Source organism: Patagioenas fasciata, chromosome Z (genome assembly GCF_037038585.1).
Source record: "Patagioenas fasciata isolate bPatFas1 chromosome Z, bPatFas1.hap1, whole genome shotgun sequence".
NCBI classification, from domain to species: domain Eukaryota; kingdom Metazoa; phylum Chordata; class Aves; order Columbiformes; family Columbidae; genus Patagioenas; species Patagioenas fasciata.
In genome coordinates this window covers 27,516,677-27,540,477 of record NC_092560.1, presented here as the reverse complement: position 1 = coordinate 27,540,477, position 23,801 = coordinate 27,516,677, and the positions used below count along the sequence as shown (strand labels likewise).

Genomic DNA, 23,801 nt, shown 5'->3' with positions numbered 1-23,801 from the left:
TTTTCACCAACTGTAGCAAAACCTTCAAGTTAAGCATATCTTTGGTGGCTGGTTAGTGCTTGGGTTCTGCTGCTAAAGAGGAGATTTAGCTGTGACTGCATGTAAAGTGACAGGTGTGCAGGAGGATACCAGGCAATGGTGCTGTGGCAGCTGCGAGCGCTGGTGAGCAGCTTGGTATCTGCAAGTGCAGAGGATCAAGAAATTAACAGAGCAGATGCAGGTTCAGTGAATGCAGCCCTGGCTTTCAGCTACATCACATTTTGGTTCTGTTGTTAGCTAACAGCCAGCTTTTGTGTTGAGACGTGATCAACTTTCATGTAAAGGTTTGTGGGGTTTGACTCAGAAAAGTCCAAGTTGCAAGTTTGGCATGAGTCACTCAACCTAGATTCTTTTTACAGTGCGGTAACATAAGGATTTGGAATTTTTATTAGAAACCTCTTACATTCAAAAGTGTTAATATTTTTTGTTTTAAGACAAAAATTTATGCATCTTCATTGGAAAACAGATCGCTTTATGAAATTCAAGTATTTATTTAAATCTTGAAAATTTTTGAAGAACAAATGTTTAGGAAGCATTTTATTTAATTGAAAAATCTTGTCAGAAGAAAAGTATGTTCCAGCAGCTTGAAAATAAAGATTTTTAGGAATAGCTACTGCCTTCTTGGTATCTGCACCTTGACTAATTTGCATAGATCTAAGTAAAATATAATGCTTAGGCCAAACTATTCTGGTGCTAGTAAATTTTAGCCCTGCCGGTCACAATATAAAGCATTGTGAACAGAAGCTGTATGTCAATGCCCTAACCCTGCCAAAAAAAATCTCTCCCTATCCATGTGCTTCATAATAAGCAAAGTCATTTGGCTTTGGTGAGAATTGCTGTAATAGTGCCTGTTTGTCTGTATTTTAGGGGTAAAGTAGTTCGATGTTAACATCTTGGCCCACAGGCAGGCCTCCAGCATTAAGTCAATAAAAGGTATTCATACAAAGCTTTTAAAGTGAGCCTAAGCAAATAAAAATAAATATGCTTTTAAGTGTGAGACTATGAAAAGGCTTTAGGGAGGCTTTTAGCCTACATAATCAGGTCAAAGTCAGGTTTCTTCTGGTTTTTTTTGATCACTAATTTTTATGCTGAAAAAGCTTTTATTCCATTCATATGGTGTGTTTTGATGCTGCATTTGAAGGATGTGGATTTTTGTTAGATGAAATAGTTTGTCTTGTACTTCTGCGTGGCTTTTTTTCTTGTTGACAACTGTATTGCAGGCCTCCATATGGTACAATAAATAACTCTCACAACTGATAGAAAATTAGTAAGGTCCCATAATTAATGCTTAATTATTGCTACTGTGTATATGGAAAATTAAAACATGGACTTGCATTTTCCTAGAAGGATGTTTAGAAAGTATATGTGTAGGATGCAAATAGACATAAGAGTTACTGACTGCAGAGTGATATTTTTTTTTTTTCTAAGTGCCTGTCTGAGTGTCAGTCCTCTGTGTGTGCATATTATATTGAAAGGAGTTCCCCTCTGACATTAGTTATTGGCTTCAATGGCAACAGCAGCAGGACAACAAACAGAATGAATTATGAGGTCAGAGCCTTATCATGCAAGTTCATGCTGGTAGGGACTCCTCAAAATGCATTATGTCTGTTTTAACCTGGAAGAGGTCATCCGTGCAAGACATGTAGTTTCATTCCTATAAATGTTCCTCAAGACTTTCTGCAGCTGTTCACTGCCCATGTGTATGTAATACTCAGGAGATGAAGGGCTGTGGGCCAAACTAAAACCATAATTTGAGATGTTACCATTTTCATCACTGCAGTTAAGACTAGTTACCTCTGTTCTGGCTTTTAAAGTAGCATGTTTGCCTTTGCCTGTTAATTCTATGTTGAGGACTATTTTTCTCCTGGTTTACAAGCAAGTGGGATCTTCTTTCACTGAAATAATGTAGAACACCTGCTTTCACTTGTAGGTGAGTAGTGATGGAGAAGATGTTTAAATTTGAATCTGCAGGAGAATGTACCTTATAAAATAAGCTGATGAAGTATATGTTAGATAGTGGACACTGAGCTGGATTAAAAACTAGCTGAATGATCTTGCCCAGAGGCTTGTGAACAGTGGCACAATGCCGAGTCAGAAGTGTCATGCCTTAGGGCTGGATGCTGGGTCCAGGGCTGCATAATATCTTGAAGAATAGTTTGTACAATGGGACAGAGTGCGCTCTCAGCAAGTTCACAGGTGACACAAAACTGGGAGGAATGACTGATATACCAAGCAGTGCCATTCAGAGGGGCCTGGACAGGCTGGAGAAATGGGCTGAGAGGAATCTCATGAAGCTCAACAAGGGGAAATGCAAAACCCTGCCCGTGCTGGGAAATGACGCCAGGCACCAAAGCACTCTGGGGAAAAACTTGCTGGAAAGCAGATCTGCAGAGAAGGATCTGGGGATCTTATAGAGCTGTAGTATGGTTTGGGTTGAAAGAGACCCTCAAAGGTCATCTAGTCCAACTGCCCTGCCATGAGCAGGGACATCTGCAACTAAATCAGGTTGCTCAGTGCCCTGTCTAGCCTGGCTTTGAATGTCCCCAGGGATGGGGCATTTGCCACCTCTCTGGGCAACCTGTGCCAGTGTTCTAACACCTTCATTGTAAAAAAAAAATGTTCCTGATGTCTAGCAAGAAACTCCCCTCTTTTGGTTTAAAACAATTACCTCTTGTCCTGTTGCAACAGGCCCTGCTAAAAGGCCTTATTTATAAGTCTTTCTTATAAGCTCCCTCTGTACATTGAAAAGCTGCAGTCAGGTCTCCCCAGAGCCTTCTCCAGGCTGAAGAACCCTACCACTCTCAGCCTGTCCTCATAGGAGAAGTGTTCCAGCCCCCTGATCATTCTTCATTCACTTGAGTACTGAGCAAATAATTAACTAAAAAAAAAAAAAGTGCTTATTCAGAAAAATAAATGGCATGCAGAGTGCCTACTGACATTAAAAACCTCTTATCTGTGGCTTCACGATATTTATAAAGTTAGAAGAAAATGCCATTCCTCTTAATATTGGTTGTTCTTGGTATGTAGAACACAAAATAGTTCCAGTCATCTTCAGAGAAGTACTATAGATACTTTAATTATCGGGGTTTTGTGAGGTTAAAACCTACCTTATGTTATAATGTTAGGGTAAATTTCTAAAAAGCCTACTGGTAATGAGGTGGTGTAATTTAAGGAATGATCTTGCACAGTAATGCTCTTTTGCTCTTGTCCATTCAGGGGTGATTATTTTTCCCTGAACCTCAGTAAACTGAGTCATAATTGGTGCAACAGCTCTGATTTATTTTTGGTCCAGCTTCCTAAGTAGCTAGCCATGGTACGTCAGCTAAACTCATTTGGAAATTGATTGCAGACTTTGTGCATGTTTAGGAAGTCCTTGTTGCTGGCTCTGCTGTAAAGCTATCTGGAGCAGAACTGAGCATGTGTTCCTCATTATTTCCTTATTTTCCTCAGCTTTCTGTGATCTCCTGCATTTTTCATTTAGGACATTCTGATACAAAGGAATCTGAGTGAGCAGATTGTTATTAAGGATACTTTTGGACATTGAAGACCTGATACTTGCTTTGTAGGATGGAGTGCTTAAAATTATAACACGTCAGGAGAGGGATTCTTTATTTTTACTTGTCTCTAAAGGAGTAGTCTTACCTGTAGTACTCTCTCCTGAACTACAGAAAAATTTTGCGCATATGATTTGAGGACAGAAAAGTTCTTATATGTGTCTAAAATCCATATTCCAAGTCTCATGTAAGCACAGATTGCAGATTGGAAGGGCATATGTGGAAAGTAGGACTTCATTTTATCCACTGATTTTTGCTTGTGCTTTTTCAAGCACTCTATCACTCCCTCAATTGCTGGTATTTCAGATGGTTTGTAAACTGAAGATATTGTCTTATCTACAAATGAAGGTGTTCTGGTTTTAGTAGCCAAGAGGAAACAAAAACGTATAATCGAAGTCCCTTAAGTGTCTCAGTCCTCACTGTACTGGGGTAAATAGTTTTCGATTATCTGTGCTGCAAAATAATCTTAGAAACTACGCAGAAGGAATGTTCTTGTAAGATGTTTCCCCTTCAATTTTCTTACTGATGTAAATGTGTTGAGAGGTAAACTCAGTAGAAAGATACGACATACAGTGGAAACTGGGTGGCTTGCAAATGGTATTCTGAACTCCAGTAAAACCTTTAGCTGCCTGTACTTTTCAACAGTTGCCTGTATTTTATTACTGCGCAACTAGTGCAGAATAAGGAGAGAGAGAAGACAAAGATGTTTGGAGTAACCATTTACTGGGTTAAGATAAGGCACCCTTGGGGGGAAGTGTGGTTCCCAGCTTCAGTTTGGGAGTATTTGCACTGCCATAGGTTCCTTGAGTCAGGCTGGTGATCCTGTTCCCACTGCTGTTAACTTTGTTTTGCCATTCCAGGCTAACCTGTTTGTTATACTGTCAATCATCTGTGTTCTGCTGAACGTGGCTGGACTTATATTAGGATGTCAAAGTATCCAGTTTGTGTCCAGTATACTTGGATGTGAAGTGGTGAGCAGACATACTGATTTACAGTTTTTTCTTCATGGCATGCCGTGTAACTTGATGTGCTGGGATCACAAAATGGGCTAATGTAGAGATGCAAATAATGCAGCTGCAGCATGGTGGGGAAAAAAGAAAACTCTCTGTTGCAGGCCTTGATTCAATTCAAATTGTGAACAGACACGCTGAAATCCATCACAGAATTTTTATTGTCTTTGCTCCTAAACACCAGTTTTTTTGGAGTTGGAGTTTTCATAAGCAGGTCGGTTCCTAAAGCTGAAGACCCCAAAATGATACATTTTGAAAGATTTTAGTCTTCGTTAGAAGAGCATACTTAGCCCAAAAATGGCTTTGTTTGTCTTCATGGAGAGCTGGCCTCCATCTTCAGGGTCTGAAGACACAGCTGATATGGTACAAGGCTTCCTAGACAATTTTATGGGGCCATGTAAGAGGGAATTCCAAACATATCTTTAGAAAATCCCTCTTGCCAGCATTATGCATTAATTTTAATATCATAGTCATTTAAGGACTAGCATAAAGGGTTTTTATAGCAATGTCACGAGGATAAACTCTTGAAAAAAGCCTGAGTGGGTACTGGTGAGCTACACACAAAATCTCAGTATAATCTGTGAGTGGGATTATTTTTCCTGGTTTGCCTCACCTGGTGAGAACAATTTGCATTGATACCTTACAGCAAGAACTAAGAGGAAAAAATTAAGGTAGAATAAATCATACTAGCTTTTCAGAAATCTTCTAGTTGAGGAAGAAGCAATCTGCACAGGAAAGGACACAATGCAAAAGATTTTTCTCAGATGGGTGTCATAAGAAGTAGAAGAATGTGTACTAATGAATAAGGAACTGTGGAATAATTGAAATTGAAGGATGCAGAGTCACTTGGTAATAAATACGATTGGGCATAAAGCCGTGAAGGACTTTAAAGGTTAACGGAAAGATCTTTGAATATTTATTTTCATTCATTTATTGCTTCAAGAAGCTATTGGTTGTTCCTTAACAGGCCACTTGGTGTATTACAGTGAGATTCCAAGATTACAAGCACTTCAGCACTATAGATTCACTGATATCAATGTACTGAAGCAGTACTGAGAACTGTTAGTGTTATTCCAGATGAGATGGTTAAACATTTCAGGAATTTTGAAGTCCTCTGTGGTTGGAAGCATAGCGTACAGCTGAAAGGTGTTCCCGAAATCATAAATTATTCTGTACAGTGGTTTATGTAGACGGAAGACCTTTGACACAATGACTGCGGAGAGTTTGACAGCTAAAACCCCCAATTATCTCCAGATATAGAAACATTGAATTTCTACTTGAAAACTAAGATAATAACATTAATTTGAAACTTACAAGCAATAGTGTTGTACAGATATAACTATTACTGATTTGTCTGGGTTGATATTATAGTTACAGGTTTAATTCCATCCATAGAGATGCAAAATATACTCGAGTCAAAGAAAATGTGTACACTCCATATACAGTGTCTTACACATCAGTCAAAGAATCCAAGTTGTGATGCATTTTAAGGAGCATAGAATAGTATTGCTTAGTAATCAGTGTTGCTTTGATTGCAACTTAGTTGTATTTAAAGGTCTTGAGCTTATCAGTAACGCTTCTTTTCAAATAAGAAGTGTGCATAATATAGCTTTATAATGCATGAATCATTGGTGTACCAAACTGCACAAATTCCATTTTATTACTCTATTTACAGTCTGCTTTCCATTCAGAGGTATAGTTTAAGACATAGGCCCTATACTATGCAAGCTAAAATGTTACCTAAAAGAGCTAATAAGAGCTGTTTTTAAAGGTGGAAAGAGGTGAAAAGAAGATTTGTATCTGCTGTGAAATGTCTGACCCCACTAAATGCCCAGATGAAGAGACTGCACTGAAGCTGTACCACGTGAAGCCGTGCAGTGCTGCTCGCCTTCTTCTCAAGGTACCCTGAGCACACCGCGGAACATGACTGCTTTGATTGTCCACACCTGTGTGACACTGCAGCGCTCAGGTGACTGCAGTGCTTACTAGTGAAAAATCCTGTTATTTTCTGGTCTTCCACAGTGGTCAGAGCCCTTTATGGTTCTGTAACAGGTTTGTTTTTTGTTTAGTGTTGGGGTTTTTTTTGGTTGGTTGTTTTTTTACTCATTTCTGGGTTTTGACCAGTGCACTGCTGATCCAAGATGCAGCTCTTGTCCTGTGTTTTATGCAGTCAAAATTACAGCTGAATTCAGACAAGATTACATGAGTAAATATGGTGTAAATGTTAGCTGATTATTTGATGCTTTTAGTTTTTTTTGATCTTCTCAGACTTTCTTGGTTTACAAACTGCTAAAATGCATCTTCCAAACAGCATCATCTTCAAATAGAAAACTGCTTTAATGTTTATTAAATGGTGAGTACCTCACATCTGGATTTCCCACAGTGAAATTAAGAGGAAGGTTATAATTCTTAGACAAATAGACAGACCACAAAACACATTTGAGTGGTGTTAAATCCTCCTGTAACTCCCTGTCAGGACACATAACAAGGCAAAACGAGCTTTTGCAAATTAATCCAATCCTGGGGATTACCTGTTCTGAAAGTTTCATCGCATATGTCTTTAAAAAGTAATTTTCATGGTCATTCTTGTGTTTTCTGTGTTTGTTTTAGTTGATTATTATGATTATGATTGTTGTTATTTTGACATTTACAAATACCTTGTTTTAATCTTTTAATTTCCATAATCTTCATGTTCTTCAGAAAGTTCTCTTTGCCCTTTGTACCCTGAATGCCCTCACCACCACAGTTTGCTTGGCAGCAGTTGCCCTGCGTTACACAAAGATATTTCTGACGAGAAGATCCTGCACAGTAAGTCTGTGCAAGGCATTGCCTGCTATAAACAGCAATACTAACAGTATTTCTAGATGCAATTTTTTTATCTTGGAAGTTTTTTAACACAAGTTTCATTTGATTAGGATGAATCTCAGGTTGGAGACCAAGATCACATTTCGGATCCTGATGATTTTGTCCCACCTGTGCCACCTCCCTCCTATTTTTCAACTTTTTGTTCTTGTACTCCACAAAGCAGTAACAGGTAAACCTCTACACTCTCTTCCTTTCTTTTAATGTCTTTGGAAACACTACAAGATCATCGTCTTCTTTCTTCTCTGTTGTTAACTGAAAAAGGTTGGTGACTTTAGGAAAATAAAAAAAGAAAACAAGAATAAACCTGTTGTGTTAGGAGGCAGCATATGCACAGGGTGAGTTAGGGGAATAATTTGGGGATTTTCACTTTAGATTCTGTAGGAACTGTTTCACATAAGAGAAATACTGCAATTTGGCATGTCTGAGAACTGCTGCAATGCTGTCAGGTGCAGGCAGTGACAGAAAGTCAGGCACAACCTCTTGGCAAGATGATGCAAGAGAGACAGCAGCCTCACCCCCCTGGACCTTCTTACTGGACTGGAGGGTATGTTCTGATTGTCCTGCCAGGCCAGGTAATCACTACCCTTACCCGGGTGCGAGCGGTCAGGCGGGGTTCACACCTGGGGTTGTTGCTGGGCTTCTCTGCAGGGGCAGCTGTAGGATGGAGGACTGAGAGTGTGCCTGGGAGGGTAAGTTCTCATATCAGAAAGGAGGATAGTCACAAGTCACAGTAATCTCCCCTATCCACTTTTTTTTTTTTTTTTTAAATTCATTACAAGAAAGTTCAGGGAAGAAGGATTTGGAGGAGAAAAAAATCATAGCTGCATGAGTTTTCTTGTGAGCAAGAGAAAATGTGCAGAAAATTTTCATGTTGCAGAAGGCTGCCTTCTTTCATATAATTAGTCTTATGAAACATTTAATGTAAATTTTGTGGGGTTTTTTTGTTGTTTTTGCAGAAGAATATGGTTAAAAATCATGTAGCTTGCCCATTAAGCATCAGTTTGATTATTTTGCTGTATTGGTACTTACTAGTGCCTATATTTCTTGCAATTCAGTGGTGACTTGTGGATTTTGTTATCCTTCATTCTGCAGGTGGTTACACACTCATCACAGTAACTTGCAGGTTCGCTTTGTTTATTAGTTTACAGCTCAAGTGGGGTGCATTATTCTGCTGTGAACGCATAATATTTATATATAAAATATCATCATGCTCAAGCAGACAGTATCATTCTACTCTTGTTTAAAACTCCTGCTGTTTTCAGTGTGCAGAACTGTTTTGTTTATTTCACTGTTTCATGACAGATAGTTTGTACATGACTTTCAAGACTCCATGGTCCTTGCAAAGGTAATTACAGATCCTGAGATTACATTAAAAATGCTAACACAGCACAGGAATAGATTTTAGAATAAAAAAGTCATTGAAAATGCTAAAACCTGGAGTTTAATTCCAAACATTACTAAAAATCTCCTATGTGAGCCTTGGTTTAAGCTAGTTACAAGAAGAGGATGACATGCACAATGATCCCTTTGGAAGATAAGGTGTTTATGAAATATGCTTGTCACAGTTCCCCTGCTGCAAAATGGGGGTGTCATTCTATTTCTGGCATGTCATTCTAGATGGTTATCTTCTTCCTGGTAGTAGTATTCCTCTTGTCTTTTTTTCCGCACAGTAGGGGCCACTGAACAGTATTTAAGGTTTCTGTGGTCTAATATGGGGTAGCTACCTTGCCTGTGATTGCACTAGAAATTGTTGATTGATAATAACATTTAAGTGATGGTGACATCTTTCTGAAGTCAGGCTGCTTGTGTCAAGGTACTCAGGATAGTCGTGCAGCAGTGCAGTAATTAAAGCAATGGACAGACCTAATTTCCTCTCTCAGCACATGAGGAGATGTGATGGCTCCCACGGAACAGCTGAGGTGGGACCTCACCTTTTCCCAAGCAGTCCCCTCACGCTTCACTCTCCCCTCACTGCCTGGTCTGTAGCTGTAACACCACGCTGCATCTGTGACCTGGCTTTCTGTGCCAAGCTCCTGTGGACCCCGCAGCCAAAACCCTTGTGTGAAAGGGGAGTGACAGGAGCTGCATTCGGCGTGGTGAAGCACCATCTGCAAGCTGCTCCTGGGCTGACTTCAAAACAGATACATCCCTCTGAAAAAGGAAACACTGCGGAGATCAAAACGTGGGCCAAGGAAATGTTTGGAATGGGAAGCTGTTCTCCTCTACCCTTTAAATTGAAGAGCCAGAGGCACCACTAGCAAAGCCAATTAACTGGTTTGTTCATTTATTCAAGGGAAAGCTTTTACATTTGTTGTATTTAGTAGCAGATGAAACAAGCTAACATTACAAATGTCTGATCAGCTTCTACCTCTAACCTCGCTATTTCACAAATAAGGAAACAACAATTAAGTTGTTTTTCAAGATTGGCACAACAACATTAACAGTTACAGCTGATTTCCCATGTGAAGAGTAAAATACAAATTGTTATAAGGCATGTGAATGTAAGGGAAGAGGCGATCCATGCGGGGCAGCAAACCAATTGCCTCTCACCTAAAAATCTACCCCAGTCCAGCTTAAAGTACCATCTGGGGACTAGAGACATTTACCAAAATGCCAATCTGTTTATCCAAGTTGTGTATTCTCAAATTCATAATGTGTCTCAAATCGGACCTCTATGCTGCTCACAGTTGTTTCTTAACCACCAAACATGTTTCTGCTGTTGAAACACTGAAGTTTCCAGGACGCTAAGGCCCTGATGCTGCTGGTGGGCTGAGGTACCAATGCAGAATGTGGGTTGGAGGTTGCCGAGGATGCGCCTTCCTCCTTCGGTGTCCTGCTCACCAGCGGCAGGACAGAAGTCTCCCCACGATCCGGAGGAGTTCTCTTGGCAGTGGGGTTCCCTGAAAAAGCTTTGACTCCTATTTTCCTACCTTTCTGTATCATCACTTCAAAAAGCTGCTGGCTTTTTGACTAACAGAAGTATTTGCCTTGCTTACATTAAAAAAAAAAAAAAAAAAAAAAAAAAAGAGTGTGGAAATTAAGAAATTATTAACAGATTGAAAAATGTGCACATCCTGGAAATGAATTTTCTGTTAAGGCACTTAAAGGAATGCTTTTCTGGTTGCATGTTCTGTAAAACATTTTAACATGGTATGGTACTTGGATGCAATATTAATTTTCAATGAGTGACTGAGCTGTGTAGGCCTGATCAGTCATGTTTAAGAACAGAACTAGGGTTCAAGGAGTACAATTTTTGTGGCCTACATTGAATGTAAACTCAGCACAAACATACTGGAAAAATCTAAAAAAGTAATGTCAATGGAGCATCAATCTCTATCAAAGTCCAAAACTATTCTGAAGCTTTCAGGGCAAGACGAAATAGCCTGAAATTAAAAACTATTTCAACATGATATATATCTCCCAGTTTTAAGACTGAAAAGACAATGACCAGTTATCAAAATATTTTATTTCTTTTCCTCGGATTTTTCCATGCATTACCTTGACAGGAGCCTTCCACAAAAGTGCTCCCAGTTTTCTTTTTTGGAAGTTTTATTCTTTTCCTCTGTAAGCAGCCTTCTGTAAATATTTCCATTCACTCTGCTCTTTTTGTCTCAGCTTAGAAGAAAACAATTTTCCTGGTCAACCTTTGTTACCTAAGTGTCCAGAGAAGCCTAAACTGTGGGAGGAAGAACTTGCTCTTGTGTAACATTTCTTTGTAGTGTCAGGGAATAGAGGTCAGATCCACCAGTGACAGCTGTGAGCCTGATGTGGGTCCCAAGAGGAAAACCTGGGCTTCTGTGTGTCGCTTGAGGTTCCTGCTCAGCACCAAATCAGCAATTTAAAGCGTAATAAAAAGCAGAGAAAAACTGAGACACTTCGTGTTATACACTTGTCTAAAGACTGTGTGAGGAGGGTCCCCTTGGCAGCTCTGCCATCAACCACCATGCTTTGTTCCAGTGTCAATGGGCTAATGTAAACTCATCAAAACTGGCATTTGCCAGCAGGAGTTTCTTCAGACACTGTTCTGGTTTCTTCCCTCTCAGAGCTACCTTGTAGGAGGAAGATGATACAGCCCAAGGTCTTTGGCATTTCTGCTCTATTTAAGATTGCAGAGAGCTCTTTGAAAACTGCGAAGTAAGGTTAACCATGAGGTGCATTTGCCTCATACAAGCCTTTGTGAATTGATCAACTATAATATTCTTAGCCAAGCTTCATCACAAAAACAGTCTTTAGTTTGAGTTTGCTTCTTTCCCTGCAGCTATATCTGAACATAAAACATGAGGTTGTGAGTATCTTGAATTTCAGTTATAATTAAGAATTCAGTTGTTCACAAAAGTCAGAGCTAGGCTATCACATTTTGAATTACTGCTTGCCTTTGGATCTCTTGAAACAAAACTATCTCTGTGAAGTAAAACTGAAATGGGTTTCCAGGCACAGTACTGGCCAAAGACTCTCTGGTGAACACTTTGGAGAGTCACCTCCACCCAAGGAGCAATTTCCTGCCACCTTCTGGGAAAATCTCTTGCAGCTCACATCAAGTTCATTAACTGTGACTGCAGTCCCAAAATCTGAGCTGGCACAGGAAAGCCAGCGGAGTTTGGCAGCTGGTAATGTTTTCCTGCAACTGGAAAGCTGTACTGACAGAGCCACTCACTGTTGTTTGTTGCAGGATGCTGGGCGCTGGTGTGATTCCATTGCCCCACATATATGGAGCGCGAATCAAAGGCATTGAAGTGTTCTGCCCTCTGGACCCACCTCCTTCTTACAAAGCTGTTTGTAGCAAGAAAAGCTCTGAGCAGGTATGGCCCACAGGAGTTTCAAGCCTAAGTTGTTTATTCCGCTATAAAGGTAAGGTTGCACTGAGGCGGCGGTAAAATAAGTCAGTTATATTTTCATTTTAGAATAACAGGAGAATATGTTTGATTGCAAATGTGGATTGCTGTTAATTTCACAGAAGATTTTAATTAATCACTTGCCTGTACAGCTGATAAGTTTTACTGAGTTGGAAAACTGTGCCTGAGCATGGGAGAAGGAGCAAAATGTATTGTGGAGCATACCTTTTGCTGGTTATTCTAGAGGACACCTGTGCTGCCTCCTTGCTAAACATCCTGTCCATACCTATGCTCCTCCCATGTGGGCATAGGTTGGAGTTTTGCCCTGCTCACTGGTTCCTTTTCACTGGTCTTCTCGGAAGACAGGTGCTTCTACTCAGAAAATACTCAGCAGGATAAAATTGGCTGACCTGAATGATGAACATTAATTTTAGACATTCACTAGTCTTGGTTTTGCAGTGGGATTAAACTTGTATAATATAGGCACTGTGAAGCTAAGCAAAAGAGTTCTCTTTCTAAGGTGTATGTTGCAGTTGTTAGAAAGTACCAGAAAAAAAGGTAGTTACTAGTAATTTTTCAACTTTTCTATCTTATTCCAGGAAAGTGGACTACAAACAAATGTTGTGGAAGTTGTTGATTCGGGACAAGTGAGTGGCAATGAGACCTTTCAAGGTAAAAAGTACATTTTAAAATTTGTCTAGAACAGTTCCATCCAACCCAGATGAATTACTGTGGCAGCAGCATATTTGAAAGACACGCACCATATTGCAAAGCAGATATACAGAATCATGACTATTTAGGGTAGTAGGAACAAGTGTTAATGTTTAAAATACATAAAAAGTTGTTCGCTCTTAAGATACAAACATATATATATATTTCCCTGTTATTCAGCCCGCACTGGGAGAATTACTAATTAGTTTCCGCATACTTGTAGAGGACATAGGTAGATCACCTGTAGAGGCCACATCATGGTTTGCTCAGGATCGTTTTAGAAAATCATGGAAACAGTTCCAAGTTGTTTTCAGCCTAATCTTTGCTGCGGTGTAGGCTTGCAGTTAAACATTATTGGCTCCCATGTAAGTCACAGGCAGCCTTTCCAGTACAGCCATGGTGAAGATCTGTTCTGCTTTTCATTTGAACTCGCCATTATGGGGGGGGTTGTCTTTTGTGTAACAGATTGTCATGTGCCTTGATTGCACTGTGTTCACACTGCATGAATATTGAGAGTAAAGACAGCTGGGGCCAGAGGAGAAGCCCTGAATCTTTTACTTGACTGTGGCTTCTCCTCTGCCAACCTACTTCCCAAGCTATGGGAAAACTTTGGTGTGAAGTTTCAGTTGAAACTGTCCCTGATGAGTGGTGGCAGGAAAAAAAATCATTTACATAAAGCCATAATTTGACCAGATAACAGATCTTTCAAAACTCCCTTACTCGATGGCAGTTTATCTGAAACCTCTGAAAACAAGAAATTGGATGCTTCTGATATGTCATCAGTTGTGGTAACCAGAAAGTAATTCAGAAGATTTGTAGCAAAAAATTTAATTCTCAAGGACTTACTGATAAATGTACTGTTGCTTTCTCTGGGAACTTCAAACACAGAAGAAAATAAGATATCAAACACAGGGCTGAGTGGTGACTGCTTAAAGTTATGAGAACAGAAAACAGGAGAAGAGCACTATAGAAAATGCAACTGTTGTGAAGAAGAGTCAAGGGGTATTTTTTTTTTGGGGGGTGGGGTGGTTCCTTTGTTTGCTTGGGGTTTTTTTAAAGCCATAATAAGTCATTGTTTGAGGTATTGTTTGTATTTTAAAACTTCCTTGGCAAGCAAGCAGACTTGAACATGTGATAAAATGTACCCTCATCATCATCTTTTTAACTGGTTTGTCTGTACTTTTTTCTCCTTTTTTTTTTTTCTTTTAATTTCCTTTTTATTCTTTTTTTTTTTTCTTTTGTTTTCTTTTTCTATAAGAATGCCTGTAAAGACCTATTTAAACCTCAGCCTGGCTGTTAAATTCAGATAATGAAGAAAGTGAGCTTCTTAATGAAGAAACTTAACACTACTACTTCTAGATGATGCCAAGGCTTCCTAGGGGCGGTGAATTTAAGTAACAGAAATACGCTAAGCAGTGTCTTGTCCTTTATTTATATTTGGGGAGGTGCACTAGGTCTGCCTGGGATGCCACATATTATGCTGGTTGGAATTTGTGACCAAACCAGTGTTCATAACACACCAGAGTTCTAGCTCTCAGTAAGCAGTGCTTGCACATGCTCCGTGTCTCACTGTGCCCCCCACAGCATGTTGGCTGGGGGTACACAAGAAGCTGGGAGGGGACAAAGGTGGGACAGCTGACTGCAAGTGACCAAAGAAGGGATGTCCTCGAGTGTCATGCTCAAAAACACAGACTTTGGGGAGGTTTTCTAGGGTTGTCATTGCTCAAGGACTGGCTGGGCATCCGTCAGCTGGTGATGAGAAATGGCTTTTGCATCACTTGTTTTCCTTTGGTTTGTTTTGTTGTCTTCTTCTCACCTCCCAACTGTCTTTATCTCAACTCACGAGCCCTCTCACTTCTGTGCTTCCAATTCTCTTTCCCATCCCACTGTGGGGTGAGTGAGCAGCTGTGTGAGGCTGAGCTGCCTGATGCATTTAAACCACAGCAGGAGGGAAATACAAAATGAGGGGATGTGTTGGGATTATGTCAGGGTAACTCCATGGCCTCTCTCACCTGATATAGAGTTAACAGTCTATAAATAAAAGCCAAATATTGGTTTATGCCAGTATTCTGTCATGCCAGGGCATTTGTATAAGATGCTGTGATTCCCTCAGCATTGCCAGGACTGATCAGCTAAATGTAGCTCCCAATGGAAAATAAACCTACACATTACTGTCAGCAGAGCCAGGGTAATCCTGGCTGCCTGCTGCAGAAGGAGCTGCAAGCTTCCCTGTGCTGGCTAAAATTGTTTTATTTAATTCAAAAGCACTTCCCTGCCACCTGTAGAAGGAAGACAAGACCTTCTACTGATGGCTGGAGATGCTTGGTAGCTGCTCTGTATCATCACATATGCGTTTCCAGTACACACCAGCTTAAGCCAGTGATCATTCTGACATCTGAAACGTTTATGTTATGAATAATTATCACAAGATCATGAAATTGGTTCATTCATAAGTTTAGTATTTGAAGAAAAAAAAAAAAACACAAAACCACCAAACTTCTCCAGAGTGCCAGCAGCACTGTACCTCAGGACTGACTGCTAGCACAGCTCCACTGGTGTTGAAACATTTATATTGGTGATAAATTCTTTAATCCTGTGTGATTCTTGGTCCACCATGCTTTGTTGCTGTGTCCTACTTCCTGACTTTCAAGGCTGGTATCTACTTTATGTAGGTTGTGTCGCTGTTTCTTCACTTTAGAGATTCTAGGTTGTATTTGTGGGGGAGGTGAGTTTCATCCACATTTCATCCAAGCCATAACTTTCTTCAGTGCTCTGGTCACGGGTACATATCTGTTGGAACAACAGCACAAACATTTGCCATTTTTTGAATAAGAAACTGTTGGCATTAATTTGGCTTTTGTCTCTTGCATGAGCAAGAACATTGTTTCCTATAATATGCCAGCTGCTAACAGATAGAGGTATGGAACCAGCCTTGGTGCGAAATACAAATCTTCATCCTGTCCTGTGCACAAAAAGGCAGTTGTGAGAATCACAGCATATAATTTCACTCTAAGGAAAAGGAGGAATGTTGATTAATTGGGAAGATGAAACACACCACAAGAATTCAGGAAAATTGTTAATTTCATGAAGAACCCAATGAAACAAGATTTTCAGTTCCCTTACAGGGACTGGTGTCTAGTTTAAGAGCTACCTAATTGCAAGCAGTGACTGACCTGTGTGACCATGTGCTGTCATATCTTGGTACAACTGCTTATGTGCAGGAGGATTTCAAGCTCTGTGAGATTTAATTTTCTGTTCAAGACAGCTGTAGCTCCTTTCTCTCTGATCAGATAGTTTAAGGTGAGGTTTATACAAGGCAAAGCTGGGGTGGGGTTTTTTTGCTACTTTAGTTGTGTAAGGCTGAACAGGTTTCTGCAAATGTTTAAGCAGGCTTTAGACCAGTGTTACTCATGAGTGTGGGCATATGCACACATACATGCACCTGTGGGCTTTTGTGTTCAATCGTTACAGCTTTGTCTGAGGGGAGCACCAAAAAAACCCAAACTAAAACAAACACACACAAAAAACCCCACACAAACGAAAAAACACAACCAAACACAGTAATAACCCCTAATAACAACTTATACAGATCTGCTTTTTTTCTGACTACTTTTCCGTCACTTTCACTGTTCCTGGTTACTTAGGTGAAGAAATTCCTGAGTCTTCCAGCAGAGTGAGCCTTTCACCTCCAAACGCAAGCCTGCTGCCTGCACGTGGGAGAGACTTCCATCCAGCGCAACAAAGGTCTGAAAGTGATCCTGTGCTGCACTGCCGGCTGCTTCAAGGTGACTTGATATTTCTCTGTCAGAGCTTATGTAATGAATCCTTAAAAGAACATTCATCAGAAGGTTAGTACCTTGAACCTAGTACCTGCAGAAACCAGCTGCTGTCTCCCAACAGACTACCAACATACAGCAAGCAGTTTGTGCTTCACCAAGTTTTCTCCACCCAACACCTCAGTTTTGTGGGTCTTTAGGCTTTCACATCTAGAAACAGGGTCTGTAACAGGTGCTACTGGTTTGGGAAGGGGAGAGAGGTGTTGGGAGATGAGGAAGAGAGAACACATAGGATTTCTCAGTGTATTTGTACACTGGTGAGGCACAGAAATGACCTTACAACCCTTGAGATTGTAAAGAAGGTATGTGTTTATGATGCCGGACACACTGGGAATAGCTCCGCCCAAGATGTGTGTGTTTTTACAGTAGTTATGAGCTTGATTAAATACATTAAAGTGTTAGATATTCAAGAAAGTTTTAGGAACACCTATACATATTCATAACCTGTCCCCAAGAAGGTGGTTCTTATTACAATGAGTTCTGGGAGACCATTTCCATAGTCTCCACCCCCGGCTCCTCCTGGTTGCAGCTGCACAGTGATTGTGAACCTGGGCCCTCTTTCTCTGTACATGGTCACCTTTGGTCCAGTGTGATGAGTTGGTTAGAACCCAGACTGCTGAGTTGGTTAAAACTGGCGTATCTCCTGTCCTGTGCCCCAGCTTCTGTTATCTAGTTCACCCAAGGATTCACCAAGCATGCACGCAAGGATTATTATCTTTGCAAGGCGTTAGCGAACTCCTGTTTCTTGTACAATAAGTTACACAAAGCTAAGCAAGGCTATGTGGGTGAAAGGGTTAGCTCTTTGTCGGCTCTTTAGTGATGTGGGGTAGGGTTAGTTCTTTAAGTGCCAAGTGTTAGTTCTTTAAGTATTATTATTAAATTGTCAATTCCCTGTATCACTGGCATCTAAGAGCTTGCGAGGATAGTTGTCAATGTGAGCAACTTAAAGCAAAATTAGCTTGGGTATTTGGTATTAGCCTGTAAATTTGCACACCTTTTCTTGCTCTTCATAGTATCGCAAAAAATCAAACCATAAAACAACAAAACCCACAAAAAACCATCACCACAAACCAAGCCAAAACAAACAAACAAAAACCTCCACCAAAAACTCAACACAAAAACCCCACAGTGAAGAGCCAATGAAGTCTGTCACAGCTACTTTAGTGTCAGTGACCCAATTCAGTTGCTGTGGGAAAACTGCTTGTGTGGCTGAAGAGTCCTTGGTTCTGCTAACAGTCTTAAAAATCCACTAGTCAAGAGTCTTGCCTTTTTTGTTAGGGGATATTGTAATCCCCATAGTAGCTGCTGATACATATGAGCATTCACAAAATGCAAGCGGAGAAGCAGCATGTTAGTAACAACAACTTTTCTGCTGTAGAGAGACTCCATCATTCAGAAACATTTGGGCACTTTAGGCTCGGTGCAGATTAGGTCTGCTTAGCACTGGGCCTGAAAGCCAAATACATGGGTGCTGTGGCAAGGGAACTCAGCTCCAACAAAATAATGGAAGCTGCTTCAAGTTAGTTAGCGCTCGTCTTGCTGGAAAGTTTTAGATCTCATCCTATACTGTATTCGGCATAAAACCAACGTTAAAGTGCTTTTTGAACAACCTGTAGGTGTTCTCATATATATATATATTTTTTTTTAATTTTTTTGTTTTTTTTTTTACAAAGGCCAAAAATTGATGATTGATATTTAGACCAAAGGCAGTGGAATTGATTCTCTGCTGCCTCTTGAGTGTTTCATTTGTTTGTTTTGGTTTGGTTTTTGTTTGTTTTATTATTATTGTTTGTTGGTTTGTTTTGCTTTCCCCTGTGACATTTCCACTTGGTAGTATTACTAGCTCCCAGCTTAACAAACAATTGTTTCCAGATATTTTGTAACCAGCCCTATTGACTGGTAATAATGAAAAGTTAACAAAAAGTTTAGGAGAGATCATAAAAGCCTTCATTCTTGACTTAACCTGCTTTGTATAACTGTATGTCAACATTAACATTCAATGCTCATTTCAGGTCTGTTCAGAACAGGAGCAAAAGAGAAAGGAAATGATGTATACAAAATGGCAAACAGCTTTCCTAGAAATGTTCTTCCTTTGACATGTGATATGCACTCAACCATAGCCACGTTCTACTTCATTTCACAGGCATTTTCTCTAGTGTAAATCCAATACAGAGTGAGCCTTGTGTGCTGCCCTGACCATGTCAGGCTTTTGAGTTTAGATGGTTAAACTGTGTACTGCATCGTCACTGAACCAGGATTGAAATCTCAGGGGTTACTTGTTAAAAGGCACTGTGAACCACGTGAACTGTTTGCTGTGTTTGATCTCTGTCTTCAGGGCCAGCGCTCAATTGCAAAGCTGCAACACAGACCGAACTAAAACCAGAACTCTGCGCTGTCACCTTGAGGAACAGTTCAAGAGCAAGAACTTCGAGGGGAAGGCCTCAATCTTTGATAGATTACAGGTGTTACACAGACACTAAACAGCTTGTGTCATGGATCCTTGAGCAGTCCTGCAGCACGAGCCCTGACATACATGAATTGGTGGAAAATATCAAGTCTCTTTTAAAATCAGATGAGAAACATATGGCAGAAGTTATCACCAGTGCCACATTCCTTGAGCAGGTAGTTTTATTACTTAGAATCATAGAATCATTTCAGTTGTAAGAGACCCTCAGGATCATTGAGTCCAACCATAACCTAACCCTAGCACAAAACCAGGTCCCTAAGAACCTCATCTAAACGTATTTTAAACACCTCCGGGAATGGTGACTCCACCACTTCCCTGGGCAGCCTGTTCCAAAGCCTGACAACCTTTTCAGTGAAGAATTTTTTCCTCATATCCAATCTAAACTTCCCCTGGTGCAACTTGAGGCCATTTAATCTTGTCCCATCATTTGCTACTTAGGAGACCAACACCCTCCATGCTACAACCTCCTTGTATTTATCGGGTGATGTCGAAACCCGAAGTGGCCTTGGTTTGGTAGTATAGCTTCATATTTGGCACTCTGCTCTGTGTGTCAAAGGTTTTGGACCCAATGAGCTTCTTTTGGGTCTGTAGTTCTATTTACAGAGTATATGAGAGGCTGTGCATCTATGATGTCTCTCACTTTGTCAGCCACACAGCCAGGAAGGTTTTCGGACTGAACACAGGTGTATTTAGAAGGTGGTCAGCTGTGCTCAAATCATGAACTATAAATAATGTGACAATGTGTTATACTGAGCATGGCAAGGGAGAGGGAAGAGATGTTATAAAGCATTTACTATGATAAACTGGAGGGAACAGGGACTGACAGGAAATTTTAATGTAAACCCACTAGAAGCAACTTTTTGTGACTGACTCCCAGGATGAGACCTGGTACTAAAGGAAAAAAAGCAGGAAGTATAAAGTATGTGCTTACATTAATTGAATGAATATTCAGAAGTTTCAGACATTACAAACTTCATCAAACAAATGGTTTGGTAGCTTACAGACCATTTGGATAGATTAATTGATTCTCACACAGCACAACTGATTTGCTGTGAATACTGGTTTTGGTTTGCATTCTCACACAAAACATATCGAAGATTTTAATTTAGGCTCTGCATTTAAAGTGAGATTTCCCACTGAAGCCTACAGGCAACAAAAGCCTCAACAAATTTGACAGAAACAACTGAAAAATAATTTTTATGAGAATGTATCACACTAACCTGAAGCTTATTGCAGTCCAGTTGCTTCTGTAGGAATCAACGTTTAGATTCCTGTTAAGCACTACCTGACATGCCATGGTTTGGGGTGACCTGATTCTTGAGCAGCTTTTTTTTCTTTCAAAAAAAATACAATACTCTTTCCTTTTGCCATTTGGGATTACTTTTCCCACACCTCCTTAACAAATAACAGTTTTAGTCTCAGCTTTTTTTATTATTCTTTTAAAATAACAGACAGGAATACAACTAGCTTCTTCCTAGTTGGGCAAGAAACTACTTCAATGGAAGAAGAGCCTGAAAACAAATCTGATTTACATTTTGTATGTTTTTCTCTTTTGAAAGGTGATGGCACCTGCCCAGCAAGCCACGTCATTGAGTGCTCGTGCGTTACCTTGTGGACGTCATACTAGATTGCCGCACGTGCAGAGCTGCTGTGACCTGAGTGTTTTCACCACAGATGAAGAACCGCTCGCAGAGACCAGGATCCAGAGAGCTGAGCATGAACGGCCTCACAGTATTATTGGCGTTGTCAGGGAAACTGTACTTTGAGCTGGTTTCTGTCTTTGAGCTGTTTTCTGTTTATTCCTCAGTAGAGCACTTCTGTCAGCCATACATGCTGCCTAGGAAAATAATCTCTGACAAATAGGTGGAAAAGTGTGTTGATGTGTTGCTAATACCTTTTTTTTTTTGAACCCTCATGCTCAGAATTGGGAGGGGAAGCTCATTCTACAAAGCAAATTAAGCAGATTGCTAGCTGGCGTTTATTGGGCTGATCAGGTGCAACTGGTCTGTTTGTGATGCCATCTCAACTGGTCTGCAGCCATGCAGATGATGACCTAACATTATTTTGGCAATCTTAATGACTAGGCCACAGTGAGTGACCCATGAGTTGACACCCTCTGGCTAATAAACAAATACGTATGCCAGTTGGCTCAAGTTGATGACTGCAGATAGTTTGTTAAGCTCTGCTCTATACGTATGCTGCTAACGTGGAATAGACTAGGTATTTCCAGAGGCTGGGATCAGATACAGATTTTATTTGCAAGGCAAGTTGTAGCCTTCTGTGTATCAGCAGGATGACAAAATATTCCTCCCTCTATTTTCATGATAAAGCTTCATTTAGAAAATATTAAACAGCTTTCTCACTGAAACCCAAAAGATATGAAGTGAGTTTTAATGAAACTTGTTCAGAAGTTGAAACTGTGCAGTATGGCTTGACTCACTAAAGATGATAACTTGAATAAAATAAAATGCTTTACACTGGAATTAGTGTTTCATTTTTTCTGTCTGGTAGAAGAAATATATTATGGATGTTGAGTTGGCTGAAGCCCTGGCACATTGGTACATTTTACTCTCAGAAGTAAGAGCATAGCAAATAAAAGTAAAGTGGTTTGTGTTGAAGAAGGAAAATACTGCAGGATCACACTGACACTGCTTTGTTTGGTAGCTTTTGCCTTTGCTCTGTTACATATGTTGCAATTCCATCAAGTTTGAAACTCTAACTGTTCTTGTTACATGTATCATCTTTAGTAGGAGTTCCTTAAGATTTCCAGTGTTTCCAGTTAACTGTTCCCCGGTTAATCATTTGCCTTTCCAAAACTAGTTGCAAAAGAGGAAAATTATGTATACTCCATCAGAGCAGACTGTACTCTTGACAGCTCTTACGTTGCTGTCACACTTGTATATAAACTCTCTGCAACCTTACTGGGAGAAAAGTCCACAAAGTCCTTGGGGTCCACATCAGGATACAACACAAGCTTATGCTTTGGAAGACTTGATCACAATTCAGTTATTTGCTCACTGTCTCAGCGAAACAGAGCTAATCTGAGCTAAAGTTACCAGACATTGGACAGTGCTTCAAAAGGCAGGCACGTGTTTCAGATAACAGGTGTGAAAAAAAATCTGATTTCAGTAAATTATCTGCTTACCCGAGCTCCTCATTTCTAATTGACCAGGTAATTACTACAGGATGAGTGCCATGATTATTTATAAAACTGATCAACCAAGTTATTACCCAGATAAGCTGTTTCTTAGTGACCTGCACAAAATGACCTGGATTTTAGCCAGTCATGTTTTAACAGACACTAAGAGAGACTATGTGCCAACAGCAGCTGTTCCACCAGAAGAAAAGATACCAAAAAAACCTCATACACAGAATCACCTTTTCGAAACAATGCTCTCATTTCTGTTATCGGAGGCTTTGTTCTCTGTCCCAGAGAAGTATTTGACAGAACTGACAGCCAGGTCTGTGCCCAGGGTGCTCTCCAGTTAACCAGTCTTGCTTCATATGGGGAATGCACAAACTGAGGCACTTTTTCTCAGGGCAGGAGCCTTTGTGTTTACCATGTGCTTCATGCAACATCCCTGCAAATTTTGCAGCTGGATCGGTGTGTAAAAAAAAATACTTGAATTCCCGTGTTTCTTGGAGACTGGCCTGAACACCAAACAGGCTGGTTTCTGTAGCTAGGCTGTGCTCTGTTCTGCACCAGTGACTTGACAACCTAACTGGCTATGGACTGCACAGGCAGGTCCTTGCTAACTGCAAGGATTATTCACCATACAGGGCTCTGCTTTGCCCACTGGCACCCAGCCCCTTCCACCATTGCACCTAACACGGCACCTTGACTGCCGTGAATTTACAGCCTGGCTCCACACGATCTCTGACTGTGGCACGTCAATGAAATACTTTCTCGATAGGAAGCAAATCTACTGCAAAACAATGCTCTGACAAACGAGTAGTTTTTGAAGACATACTTGTAGACAAATTTAACTTATAATAATAACATTGCAAATTAAAAAAAAAAAAGAAAAGAAAAGAAAAAAAAGTTACCCATATACCCAAACAATGTAGTAAGTTTTAATTTTCATTATCTTCAGGCACTGGAACAGTAGCATAGCCTGATTCTTAGCCATGATTAAAAACTCAGCAAGAAATAATGTAAAGAACACTTACCACACTTCATGCTATTTCAACAGGTTTAAGACATGCAAAGCTTTCTAGAGCTACAAGGTGTCCAGGGGCTAATGTTAATCACCATGCTTCCAGTGACAATGCAGCCCTTAGCAACAGAAGAATAATTCTCATTTTCTGAAGTGTTTCTTATCCCTCAAGGAAAAGTTTATTCAAATCTATTTACTCAGAAACAGTGTTTCACCAGCAGAGTTTTGTTGTTTTAAAAAAACCTACTGGCTTTAAGAGCAATGATAAATTCAAAAGATAAACTCACACCCATTCTCACTTCAAATGCAGTGTCATTTCCCACCCAGGCA

At 40.2% G+C, this 23,801-nt stretch overlaps 1 protein-coding gene across 1 annotated transcript in view; it reads left to right on the top strand.

Annotated features, from left to right (window-relative positions):
• ENTREP1 (endosomal transmembrane epsin interactor 1) overlaps positions 1-21,797 on the top strand; it is a 32,846-nt gene extending 11,049 nt beyond the window's left edge. Inside the window, exons 3-11 of the mRNA XM_065861011.2 lie at positions 4,454-4,564; positions 6,375-6,503; positions 7,304-7,411; positions 7,519-7,637; positions 12,138-12,267; positions 12,900-12,972; positions 16,656-16,796; positions 19,183-19,469; positions 20,874-21,797. Of these exons, the coding sequence (XP_065717083.1) occupies positions 4,454-4,564; positions 6,375-6,503; positions 7,304-7,411; positions 7,519-7,637; positions 12,138-12,267; positions 12,900-12,972; positions 16,656-16,796; positions 19,183-19,469; positions 20,874-21,080 (1,305 nt within the window). The 3' untranslated portion in view covers positions 21,081-21,797. The remainder of the gene's footprint in view (positions 1-4,453; positions 4,565-6,374; positions 6,504-7,303; positions 7,412-7,518; positions 7,638-12,137; positions 12,268-12,899; positions 12,973-16,655; positions 16,797-19,182; positions 19,470-20,873) is intronic.
• The last annotated feature ends 2,004 nt before the right edge of the window (positions 21,798-23,801 follow it).